The sequence below is a fragment of the Spermophilus citellus genome (genome assembly GCF_964194105.1).
Source record: "Spermophilus citellus genome assembly, chromosome: 7".
Lineage (NCBI taxonomy): Eukaryota > Metazoa > Chordata > Mammalia > Rodentia > Sciuridae > Spermophilus > Spermophilus citellus.
Window position 1 is genome coordinate 66,909,922 of NC_138188.1, and position 13,671 is coordinate 66,923,592.

Sequence of the window (13,671 nt, forward strand, 5' to 3'; positions counted from 1 at the left end):
GTTTGATCTTGGGCTGGGGAAACAAGTCTAAGCATAGAGAAAAAGGGGGAAAATTAGATTTGGTTAATAAGATTTTAGGAATTTCCCCAATATTGTGTTAAATAGGATTCAAAGGCAATTGATCAATCATATTTACAAGATATGTGACAAAGGAATTAGCATCCTATATATTTGAAGTTCTTATAAGTCATTAAAAGAAACTTGAATACAGTGGAAAGGACATGAATAGGCTAGGCAATTCACAAAAGAACAATTACCATGACTAAAACACATTTTTTAAAAAATCCTAAAAAACTGCAAATTAAAAGAATAAAATTCCATTTGAAATCCAACAAATTGGCAAAGATTAACTGAAATAATAGGATTCAGTAAAAATAGAATAAGCCTTTTAAAACACTGCTCATGAAATAAAAAAGAAATTACAGGGCAAAGGAAGCTTCCATAGTCTAAAGAAGGTGAACACTGCAGTATCTGAAAGCATATCCACATTTTTATATCAGCAAACAATCAGTGCATATGAATATAGAAACATGACATGGTACCTCCTAAATTTGTATATTATATGTCAATTAAAAAATAAATTTAAAACCTTGTTAGCCCTGGGTAGTGGCATTAAACGCTAATTTAATTTTCTTTTTTAAAAAAAATATTTATTTTTCAGTTTTCGGTGGACACAACATCTTTATTTGTGTGTGGTGCTGAGGATCGAACCCAGCACTGCATGCATGCCAGGCGAGCGCATTACTGCTTGAGCCACACCCCCAGCCTGCAAATTTAATTTTCTTATTGGTTTTCTGCATTTGCCAAATTTCTACAATAAAAACGTGTTGTAGATCAGAATTCCTTATAAATTTTATAATATAGAATCAGTATATATTATAAAAATTTTAAAGAATCCTAGCATTTTATAACTTAAGTTTTCATGGGACTGAAAAAAACTAGGATGTACATTTTCAGCTTAAAAGAGGCAATATTTGTTTCCTTATATATTTTGCAGTAGGCAAAATCAGTGGGCTGATTAGCAGGGTATTAATTTTAAATTCTCCCCTGCTAAACAAAACAAATGAATATTAGCATTTCATTGAAATGTCAATGGTTTGGAAAAAAATATTATCTGTAAAACCATTCCTCACAAAGGCAATAAATACAGCAATAAAATTTGTTAAAAGGTATTGACAGTCAGATTTTCAGGTATGGTTTTACTGAGCTTCTGGAGCAAAAGGAGTGTCTCTGGAATCCACATGCTTAAATATGCTGCCAGAAGGCCCTGGCATACTCCTTTAGCAATTTTTACTGGATCCTCATATTACTGAACTATTTTCATTTTTTAAAATGAACTGACTTTTTAACAACTTACACAGGCACAAGATGGTTTGACCTGGCCTGGCCCTAAATCAATGACATATTAAAATGCTAGTATGTTCTGTTACATTTATTACTCTGAGAAAACAGAGTCTGGACTGGGAGGAATTAGGGAAATGGCCATCTCATTTGCAAGGAGTGACATCCTCATTATGGCCTCTCTGCAAGTGAGTTTCCAAAATGTATCATTAACATGAGAAGGATTAAAACATGGAGCTCATTGCTATACAAAATTACATATAAGAGGCTGTGAGGGGAATGGGAAAATAAACAAGGAGAGAAATAAATTACAGTAGATGGGGTAGATAGAGAAGATGGGAGGGGAGGGGAGGGGGGATAGTATAGGATAGGAAAGGTAGCAGAATACAACAGTTACTAGTATGGCATTATGTAAAAATGTGGATGTGTAACTGATATGATTTTGCAATCTGTGTTTGGGGTAAAAATGGGAGTTCATAACTCACTCGAAGCTTATGTATGAAATATGATATGTCAAGAGCTTTGTAATATTTTGAACAACCAATAAAAAAAAGAAAAAAATAAATGTAAAAATAAAATAAAATAAAATAAAATAAAACATGGAGCTGCAGCGCAATGCCCTTCCCCAAATAGCATAAAGCACAACCCCTAACTGTGTCAGGGACACTTCCTGCATCTCACTGTAGACGCCCTATTGAAATGGCAACATGACAAGGATAGTTCTATAAACATATATCTGTGGACACCCTGAAGAGGCCTGGAGTGCGAAAGGGTCAAAGAGTCCCACAGACAGCAGGGAGATGTTTGCAAGGGTCTCATTTGCTCTTTGATTGTGAGATGAGAAACCACTGGACAGGAGTGAGCAGAGGAGTGACATGATCAAGAAGGTGATTCGGAGAATAGATTATCAGAGCTGATGGCAGTTAGGACCCAGCCCTCCAGATTTCTCAACAGGGTCACACAGCCCTTGCTTCCTAGCCCAGGGTTCTCTCCACTTGACCTCATATTTCTTTGAAACTCATATCTTCTTGTCAAAGACCAGGCAGCTTCCATATCTGAAGTCATTATAAACCTGAGAATCGCAGTTTCCACATTTAAATCTGACACCAGTGATCACTGGCATACTCCTTTAGTAGTTTTTACTACACCCTTGCATGACTGAGCTATTTTGATTTTTTTTAAATGAACTGACTTTTAAAAACTTAAATAGGCACAAGATGATTTGGAATGGCCTTTCCCTAAATCAATTCATATATTTAAAATGCTAATATGTTCTATGGAATATACAAAAAACAAATACCATTGAAGTCAGAAACATCCGTGGACTGTGTCAAGTTCTTTTGCCTACTGGTGTACGCGTCCTGTATTCTGGGAGGCACTGTTTTAAACAAAGGAGAACCAGGCATGACCTGTGTGCTATGATCAAGGGGTCAGCCTGAGCCCAGTGCCTGTGGATGAGAGCCTACGTAAGAGAGTGAACGTGGCTGTGGAGAACCCACCTGAAGCACTGGAGCCGAAGTCCTTGGGCGAACCGGCCAGCTTGGTACTCCTTTCCGTCCATTACCGAAGGGACCGTCTCTGTGTCCTGCACAATGACAGCCATTTCACTGTCACGCTTCCCCAGCATGCTTCTGTCGTTTATGTTGGCGGAGCCTAGAAGAGACACACTGAAACTGAGTAACCTCCTGTGGTGGACCCTGCTGGCTGCCTCCCTACTCAATTTTTTCTGGCTAATAAAACCCATTATTTCTGAGAGTGACTGGTTACAAATCGGTCCTTGGCGTGGTTCTAGCCAATGCAACATGGAGAGAAGTCTTCCAAGGGCTTCCAACAAGGTCTTTTTCCTTAGTCAGAAAGAACAGAAGAAATGGATGCTGTCTTTTCCAGGCTTTAGGTATTTGACTTGAAAGGCTGGGTGAGGACCCTGGGAACTGCTGCAGCCACTGGCAACCACAAGTGGACAGACAGACACAATGAGGATGGACAGCAGAAAGACTCTGGATCTTTAGGTCACTGGACTAGCCAATGCTAGAACTTTCTAACCCTCTGTTCTTTGAAGTAATACATTTTCCTTACTGTTCCACACACTTCTAGTTTTCTACCTCTGTCTCAAAGGATTATAATTGATCCAATCATGAATCACTTCAAGAAAACAGGGCATGCGTATCGGTTCAGCACAAAGGATGGCGTGACTTGCAGAGTTAATCAGAGTCTGGTTAAGGTTGTGGCTCAGCGGTAGAGCACTTGTCTACATGCATGAGGCACTGGGCTCGATCCTCAGCACCACATAAAGATAAATAAAATGAAGGTATTGTGTCCAATTACAACTAAAAAATACATACATTAAAAAAAAAAAAAAAGAAAAAAGAATCCGAGTCTGAAGACTTTAACTCAGTCACCTAATGAGGAATGTGAAAGCCCTGGAGCCACCTCCATAATCACCAGAGCCTAATCTCAGAGCCAGGTTGTCACTGGTGGCTTTGGACTGTCCACTCTTGCCTCACTCCCGTGGCATGCTGACATCCTCCCTATCAACTTCCCTCCATTCTATTTTTAAATCCCGAGGAGCTGAGAATGTTGACTTTCAAATGTGAAGGGCAAATCTTTTCATATTTGTTCAACCTGAGCTTTCCACAGTCCTCCGATGTGCATTCAGAAACCCCAGCACGTTTTCTGCATTCATCGCTGCAGATTCACGCTTTGGAATCCTTGATGTGTCCTACCAGCTACAGAGGGGCCCCCATTTTTTTTCTCTTTGTTCCTCTTGTCCTGGCTGCAGCACTCTATGGCTTCTGCAGACATGGAGCAGAAGGGTCAGGCTGAACAGGTGCACTGGCTGCCCCCTGTGACTGGAACACCAGAGCAGTAGGGTGACAGTTGCCCTGCCTCCAGTCCCACTGGTGGGACTGTGCATCAGAGAAAACTGCCCTTTCCTCAAGAGGCTTAACCATCACATACCAGAGTAGCATCACATAATCAATATACAAATCTACAACGACTGTGGCTATGAATGGTACCCCATACAAATGGGGGTTCTGTTGGAGTGCCGTAAAGTGGGGACCTTTGAAACATTTTGATGTGTAAGCAACACATTTTGCTTTATACACACACTTACCTTTTCCTTAAGCTATAAAATCAGCAGGCATATCTTCAGGCTTGACAGTCAGCCAGCATTAATTGGGCAAGTCATTTAATCTTTCTCAGCTTAAATTTGATCTTTCATAAATTGAGATAATATCAACCTTGTAGGGTTGTGGTGGGAATTAAGTAAGACCACGTGAAGTGAAAGCACCTGCTGATTCATGAGCTGCTCTATGAATGGTAATTATTATTGGCATTATTATCAGATACTTGTTAACCCTAGAATATCAGCACCACAGCACGTTGCTGTGGGAAGGCAGAATTTGCTAGAATGAGTATTGGTATCAAAGAAGCCTTCTCTCTGGTTTAGTCACACCCACCCCTGGTGTATGTTACCAAGGACACTAAGAATAAAGTTCTCGTGATGTTATTGCTTTAGGATTTCATTATTCCCTGCCCTGGGCAGAGGCCACTCTGGGGCTGGGGCTGATGGTGAGACATTGCTACTCTGTTCCTTGTCAGGAAAACTGGGATGTGAGCCAGCTTGGAAAATCTCCTCCATACCATGTATGTATCTGCACATGAACACACACACACACACACACACACACACACACACACACACACATATATACACACAGTAACGCCAGTCCCTAACCACCTCCTATCACAGTGGCCCCCACATTCCGTGGGGTAGGAATGCATTCCTGACATTCTGAGCTGGAATTCTTAGAGACAGGGTTTGGTCTTGTATTTCAAGGGCTGATCTGCAGTGACTCTGAACACTGACTCTCAACTATATTAGGTAAGTGACAGGGCTACTATTTAACAGTAGTATGAAGAAAAAGATTGAAAAAAAATTAGATGAACTTAATAAACGTGATATTGATAGATATCAATGCTACCTCTAGTCTGCGGTAAAATCTTTCTGGATGCTGAAAATCAAATTCAAAACAGGAAAGAGAGTACTCGGGCATGCTCTCATTTCCATAAAACATATGAGGAAAAAGACAAAACAAGGGACCAGAAGGATGCGTACTGAGTCATTAATGGCAGTGGGTCCCTTTTGAGGAAGAGAAAGGGACATTTCAGGGGACTTTTGACCTCTTACTCTACCCATACTCTCAGATTTGAATTGTTCACAACAAATATGCTTTGCATTCCTGTATTACTATTTTTTTTTTTTGAGAAGGGGTTTCACTATGTTGCCCAGGTTGGCCTTGAACTTGTGATCTCATGCCTTAGTTTCCTAAGTTGCTGGGATCACAGGTATACACAGCTCACATATTACTTTTTTTAATACAATTTTTTTTAGTTGTAGTTGGACACAATACTTTTATTTTGTTTATTTATTTTTATGTGGTGCTGAGGATCAAACCCAGTGCCTCACACGTGCTAGGCGAGCACTCTACTGCTGAGCCACAACCCCAGCCCACGTATTACTTTATATGATAACTGCAATCCCTTGTTCTTATTAGAATGTTGCCTCAATCATTTAAAACCACTTCGCTTTTAGGAAATGATATTTTCTAAGGCTGCTATTAGGAAACTTCAAAAAAAAATTGAAAAGACAACCAAATAAAAAGAAATATATGAAAACATATATGTGTGCCTTAAGCAATAATAAGATAAACATCACTGAATTCTTCACCAGGCTGAGAACGTTTTGGCATCCCAGAAGCCCTCACGCACCTTCCTGCGCATATCCTTCTCTCTACAACAGGGAGATGATGTTGAACTTTGTGTTCATCATTCTCTGCATGTTTTCCTAAATGAAAAAATGCTTCACCTTTGACACAGAAGTGTCACATCATAAATTTATATAAATGAAATCATACAGCAAATAATCTTTTGAAATTTACTTTTCATTCAGTGTTATATCTTTGAGATTCATCTGTGCATAATGGTGATACATGTTCTCAAATGAACACATCAGGGATTTATTTATTCATTCTACTATTGATGGATGATTGGGTGTTTCCAGAATTTTGCTGTGATGCACAATTCTGCTCTACATAGTTGCATATTTGCTTCTCAGTATACACATGTGAGAGTTTATCTGGGTTCTGTATGCAGGAGTAGACTGCTAAGCTGCAGAGTAACTTAATTAAGTAATGCCAGAATATTTTCCAAAGTGGTTTCCAATTTGTGCTCTCTAAAGCAGAGGATGGGACCTATTGCTCCACAGCCTTGCCAATACTCAAATTGTCCAACTTCATAAGTTTTGTCAGTCTGGTATTTTTAAAAAGTATTTATCTTATCATTATATTGATGAGCATGAACATCATTTCATGTTTATGGGCCTTAGGTTATGTTCTCTACAGTGAAGCTCCAATATAATTTCCCTGCTCAATTTTTTTGAATTTTTTGAATTTTGTCTTTTCTTGATTTAGAGGAGTTCTTCATGTGTAAAAATCTCCTTTCAATTTGTGGTTTATCTTTACATTTTCTCTAAATGAATAAAATTCTGAATTTTGATACAGTTGTATTTACTGCTCTTTTCCTTCATGATTTGTGCTTTTTATTGTGTATTATTTAAGAAATTATGAATCCTTCTGTAATAGGCAGGATAACCACCCCCAAAGAGTTCATGTCCTAACCCAGAAACCTGTGAGTATTATGTCACATGGCAAAGTGAAATCAGGCTGTATATAAAGTTCAGGTTGCTAATCAGCTAACTTTAAAGTAGGGTGATGGGCCTGTATTATTCAGGTGGGCCAATACAATCACAAGAGTCCTTAAAAGTCATGAGGAGTCACAGGGAGATGTGATTACAGAGGAATGGGTTGAGCCTTTCTGGAATCCTTAGAGATGGAAATCTGCTAGTTTTAAAGATGGAGGAAGTGGTCCAGGAGCCAAGGAATGTGGGCAGCTCCTGGAAGCTGGAAAAGGGAAGGAAATGGATTCTCCCCGAGAGGCTCCAGAAAGGTGTGCAACAGTCCTGCTGACACCCTGGATTGAGACCCATGTTGGACTTCTAATTCACAGAAGTGTCACATCATAAATTGGTGTGGTTTTAAGCCACTAAGAGTATGGTCATTGGTTAGAGCAGTAATAGAAAACTGCTAAAGTTTGGATCTGGAGTCTCCCAAAGGCTTGTGCACTGAAGGCTTGGCGCCCAATGCAGCAGTGTTAAGAGGTAAGGTGTTTGGGAAGTGATTGGATCATAGGGACTTTGATGTCATCAGTGGATCCCTCTGTTGATGGGTTCACAATTGTATGGACAATTGGGAGGCGGTGGAAACTGTAGGAGAATCAATTGGAGGAAGGTCATTGAAGGCATGCCTTGGAGGATATATCTTATCCCTGGATGCTCGCTCTCTGTCTCCTTCTGTCTGCCTCCTTCCCCATCCTTCTTGGCCACCATGATGTGAGCAGCTTTGTTCTACCACACCCTCCCACCTGACATAACACCTCACTGACAGGCTCAGAAACAATGGAGATAAGTGACCAAGGAACAGAACTGCTGAAACCATGATCCAAAATAAATCTTTCCTGTTTTAAGTTGTTTTTCTCAGTTGTTTTGTCATAGTGACAGAAAGCTGACTAACTCACTAACACACTAACTCTACTCTGTTTTAGTTTATTTGTTTTAAAAGAAAACTTTGAGTATTGAGCCCAAATGGGCTACCCTCCACCTAATTGTGTTCCCTGTGCCTCCAGATCCAAAGTACTCAGCTCTGACTACTGACATGCACTTAGGAAGCTTTTTCAACATATTGATGCCAAAATAAAAAAATGAAACCTCCAATAACTAGAGTCCCAAACCAGGCCAACAGATGAAAATGACGAGAAGTAGAAACCAGATATTGGTCTTCTGCTCTATCCCCATGTATATCAATCATCCATGGTTTCTTTTTTGATGCCTTTTAAAGTACTCTGAAGAATGAGTAAACCTCCTCCTAAATGATACATATATCTTAAAGTTCCCCAGGTGATTCTAATATAGCTAGGGTTGAGACTCATAGGAATAGATATTTTAAAATAAGTATAAACCCTCTTCATTGGGGCAGGCCTTCCACAAAGCATCATCTGCCATGCTCAAGCCTGTCCTTCGAATGCTGTTGCTCATAACCTCTGCATAGTTTCTGCACCCCCGCCCACCTTGTTGATTGCCTCTGGACCTTCCCACTACTGTCTAGCAATATCCATCCCAACGTTTGTGGTGTCAGTTGGAAAGAATAGCTGCTCTCCTTTCAGCCAGGAGCTGTGTGAAGGCAGCGGCCCTGTTTTATTCACGTTTGACATCTCCCCACTGTGCTTGGCAGTGGACTAGTGAACATCAAAACAATTTCACTTAGTCAACAGAACAGACTTAAATTCGACTTGAAGGATAGCCTTGTATTGTTTAGGAGAGCAAAATAAATGTTAGTTTGGTTTCGTGCTAAAAATTATGGTGTGTGAGAAAAATGGATTTGGGCACAAATTGCATGTCCAGAAGGGCTACTCAAGGCAACTGGTAATCAAAGCTATATATAAAAGAGATCTTCAATACGAGAAAACAAATGTTTCATTGTAAGGAAAAAAAATGAAGATAAACAAATTAGTCATTGGTTTTAGGTCAGCCATTCAATAATTCTGGCATAAGCTTGCCATGTTAGAAAAATTGATCACAAGTTCCTTTAACTTCCTTTAAGCTTTTAAATGAATGCTTAACGTCTGTAAAATGTTCTCAACCTAGCTTCAACTGTTTTCTGTGAATTTCATTTTACTTATTCATTTTTGCAGGGCTGGTGATGGAACCCAGAACCTGCACATGTTAGGCAAGTACTCTACATTTCCCCAGCCCCTTGTCTGAGAATATTAAATATGTTTTTCTCTTTGTAATGGACTTAAACAGGGGTTATGTGTTAGAGAAATGTATTATTTTTAAAGCACAATGCTCTTAGGGAAGGGAAGAAAGAAATCCTACTCTCAAGGACTAGCAAGCAGTCCTCTTCACAGGCCCACAGCCACATCCTCAGTTTCAAGACAGCAGATAAGAATTCTTGTGCAAAACAGATCAATTATTGCCATCCTAAATAAACTATAACACCCAAGGGTTCAGAAATCTTTCTAGAAGGAAAATAAATCAATTTAAAAAAAAAAAACTCAACAAACCAATTTAACCGTTAGCTCTATGAATGAAAAATACCTTGCATTTACATTTTACGTAAAGCAGGCTAAAAGTCAAAATGACATCTCAAAGGAAAATATTTACATCTGTCAATTTTTACTTTAGAGTTCTAAAATCTTGCTACAACGATAACTGAATTTTACTTGGCCTTGTTTGTTTACTTTTCCATTTTAGTAATCATTAGCATTTTCTACTTCCTACTGCAGTTACCATATTTAATATAAAAATATTCTGATGTTGGCTTTTGAAGAACGAAGGCAGATTAGCTTGGGGGAAATAAGATAAACCTTGTGTACTGGAGAACACAGGGGAGTGAATAAACCCCCTAAAGAGCTCCATTCCTATATAGCAATAGATGAACAAGATTATTTTAAGTGCCCTGTATGAATATTAGGAGAATCGCTCTCTCCAATCTCAATCCCCCCACTTCTTTCACTCTGCATGCACACAGACAGGCACGGGCGGGGGACACACACACACACACACACACACACACACACACACACACACACACGGTGATCTATAAATCTTCTGGTTTTAGAACTATTCTTCCTTTCTTTTCAAATCACACTCCAGATAAGACAGCCTCATTACTCCTAGATATGAGATTTTTTTTTCCCTTTTCTCAGTGGAGGATAGAGATGGAAAAGGCATATTAGCTGCCAAAAAATTTCAAAACACTTCATTGACATTTAGTTTCTTAAAGAATAGGGAATTATCTTATTATAGCTGAGAAATTACATTTTATTTAAAACAGATGAGCAGAATTCCCAATAGTGGGACCTGTCACATCTCCCAGTAACACGCCTTCAACCCCCCTCAGCTCATTCATCCTGCTGATTATTAATTCTGTTTCTCATCCTGACCTTCCAGGGTTCAGGTACCATAATATACAAAGGCAAAACCATTCAATGATGGTCAAATGAAGCTTTCAGTGTATATAAAAGAATGAAGCTAAACATCCACCTCTCTGGCCAAGTAGTAGATCTAATGTGGGTAGAATGGACAACCAGTAACTCTCTCCTGAATCTGTCAGTGTGGAGAGGTCTATAGGGAAACCCACCGTGAATTCTTGAAAGGAAAAGACAGTGGACCTTAGTGTAGAGTTCAACACATCAAGAGCATACAGTCTCTGTCCCCCACCTCCCACATTAACAAAACTGGCCTGCTCTACGTCCTGATTAATGACACCCCAAAAACAGGCATTAGGAAAAATAATAAGCATACAGGCAGTAATATTTTAATACTGTTTTGACTTGGACTTTTATGTAACTTCAGGTCTGTGATACTGGTTAGTAAATATGGGTGGAAACACATACAAATTACCACGAGGTATTCTTATAACCACTTTCCCTCCACATTTCTGCCTCTCCAATTCCAGAAATCTAGGTACTTGGATTCAAAATAAAAATAAGGAATTAACAAAGAATTAATGAGATCAGACAGATTATTGACTTCTGGATTAAAACACTGCTTTTGAATACTGTAAGTTGTACACATCCATTTCATTACTCTGGGTTTCTGAACTTTAAAGACAGACCAAAAGGACATAGAGAAAATGATTGTTTTAGAAGTATTTTAGATGTTATACTACTGTCTTTCAATTGCAAAGGAAGCGTGGGACTGATAGTAAGAAACACTGAGGCATGGGATAAGTCAGCTGGCAGGGAACACAATCACAGACCACATACTTACCAATAATAACAGTGTTATCATCAGCAATTAACAACTTGCTGTGGACATAGATAAGCTCAGTGACCAGGTTTCCTTCAAGCTCTGCATGTGTTCTAAGACCACAGAATGAAATATAATTTATCCACTGATTACCAACTGGAAATTAAAAAAAGAAATTATTAAAATTAATATGACCATGCTCTAAAAAGGCACATTAAATTTTACTATTTTTCAAAACAAAATATATAATCTAAACATGTCGTTTAGAATGTACTGTATTGTGTGTGCGTGTGTGCACGCGCGCGTGCGTGCATGTGTGTGTGTGTGTGTAAATACAACCTCAGAATTCACCCAGGGTCTACTTTCTCTATCTGGGGAGTTTTTATAGTGTTCCTCTGGATGGCTATACATTTTAAAAAATTATATCGAAGTGTTTTCTGTCTTGCCCTTGCTGAGGCAATCCAAAACTATGTTCAAAGATATATCATTTCATTTTAATGATTTGGTGAGTAATTGCTGAAAAGTGATGGTTAAAGTTGAGGCAGAACTGATAATCCGAGATTCAGTGTGACATTTGCTTCTTTTTTGGTTGACACCTGCTGCAATTCAATCAGAGGCAAGGTATGTGCCCAAACATACATTTGTAGCATGTTCCATCCTAAGCAGCTGTTATATTTTACTGACTTGGAGCAAATAAAAATGTTGGCAATTTAAATACCCTCCCCCTTTTAGATCATTCAACTTAGGAACTGAAAGAATCTTTACTACATGAGATGTAGGGGGATTTTCTTCAGAGCAAGCAGTACTAGTCTTGTACTTGGAAATGCTGCCCTCTCATCTCATTATGTAAGGGTCATTCATGTGATAAGAAGGAATGCATTCCATATCAAGCCAACCCATAATCACTACCCCAGGATGAATGCTAGTCACAAGATTTTATGGTCCCTATTCCACACAGCAGTTGTCTGGTACAAGCAAAGTCTTATCAAGTCTGATAATAAGAATAAATGGCCTAGAACCAAATTGTCATGAATTCTAATAGAGAGTATAAGTCTTTTTTCTTTAAAAGACTCTTGAAACATACTAATAGAACCAGTAGTCTTTCACATTTCATTTACTGAAGTTTCCATTTATAACTGAGGTTTTCCATTTTACTATTGATGCTATTTAATGTTTGCATTAAGTTTAGTTACCTTAGGAAAAAATCCAGTCACACGATACATACGGAGCTTTCTTCCCTGACAGCTAACTCTTCCCTCATGCACGAGTGATCATACATAGCTGTGTTTGGCAAGAGCTGATTTGGTGGCATCACGTGTAGGAGAGGCATTTCCAAAAAGTTCAATGTGAATGAGATCTTTGTAAATCGATTTCTTTCTCTGTGTGTCAGTGTCACATTGGAAAGATGCTTCGTCTGAAGCATCACCTCCTCTCCGCAGTCTCCTCTTTTCCAGGAGGGAGGAGCATTTCCTCTTTGAAGCCTCTCATGCCCATAAAATTCCTGGAAAATGTTACTACTATAATATGTAGTTTTTACAAATATTGGTATATTCTTCTATTTCTCTTTTAACAGTATGGGAACTAGTCTGACACATCTTGGTATGCTCATCCGTGCTAAGAAAAGTGGAATAAATGAGTGCAAGGGTCAATAGGTAAAATATTCAAGTGGCAGATAATATTTCAGCTTTGGAGTTTTCTGTATCATCTACAGCTGGCTTTTAACCTAAAATTGAAAATGTTAATGCACAAACCAACTTTTTAATGGAATCACTGAACAAATCCTTTGCTAAAATAAGTATTTTTTTTTGTAGTAATTCCCCACTTGAAAATCACAGTGAACAACACAAGAGGCCAGTAGTTTTTGGTGTGCATAAGAACCACCCCTGTGGGACTTATTAAAAGCAGATTCCTATGACACTGCCCCAAATTTTGATTCAGCAAAAATCATCAGTAAGACACTATCTTTGAACAACACCGCTACTGAGTTTTGGCATTTATAGATTTAAGATTAATAGTGCACATTAAGAAAATAATAGATCATGACCAAGTGCGATATGTTCCAGAGACACAAGTCTGCTCAATGTGAGGAAATGCATTAAAACAAGATTATCTTCCTTTGACAATCTAGGGGGAAGATCACGTAATCATCTCAACAGATGCAGAAAACCTTTTGAGACAATCTAGCATCCATTCCTCATAAAAACAGTGAGGTAGAAAAAGATGCATACATACCTATATGCTTTTAAATGTATAAGATGTAATAATAGATGTATATGTGTGTGTGTTATATATAATCAATACAATTTAATTTTGTCTTGGAAACATCAGTTAATGTAGCTAGTCAAGAGACATCATAAGAAGTAAGCTAATCACTCATTTGCAGATATGATCATAGTATACCCAGAGAACCAATGATAAAATGATCTTAAACAATGAAATGATTAATTATGGTAACAGAA

The 13,671-nt window shown here is 38.6% G+C and overlaps 1 protein-coding gene across 7 annotated transcripts in view; it reads right to left on the reverse strand.

Moving 5' to 3' along the window:
- The window catches only part of PLD1 (phospholipase D1), a 219,333-nt gene that overhangs the window by 10,971 nt on the left and 194,691 nt on the right, over window positions 1–13,671 (reverse strand). For all 7 annotated transcript variants that reach the window (XM_081300817.1, XM_081300815.1, XM_081300814.1 and 4 more), the window contains 2 exons: window positions 11,234–11,368; window positions 2,841–2,994 (listed from right to left, as the gene is read on the reverse strand). In XM_081300817.1, the coding sequence (XP_081156943.1) occupies window positions 2,841–2,994; window positions 11,234–11,368 (289 nt within the window). The remainder of the gene's footprint in view (window positions 1–2,840; window positions 2,995–11,233; window positions 11,369–13,671) is intronic.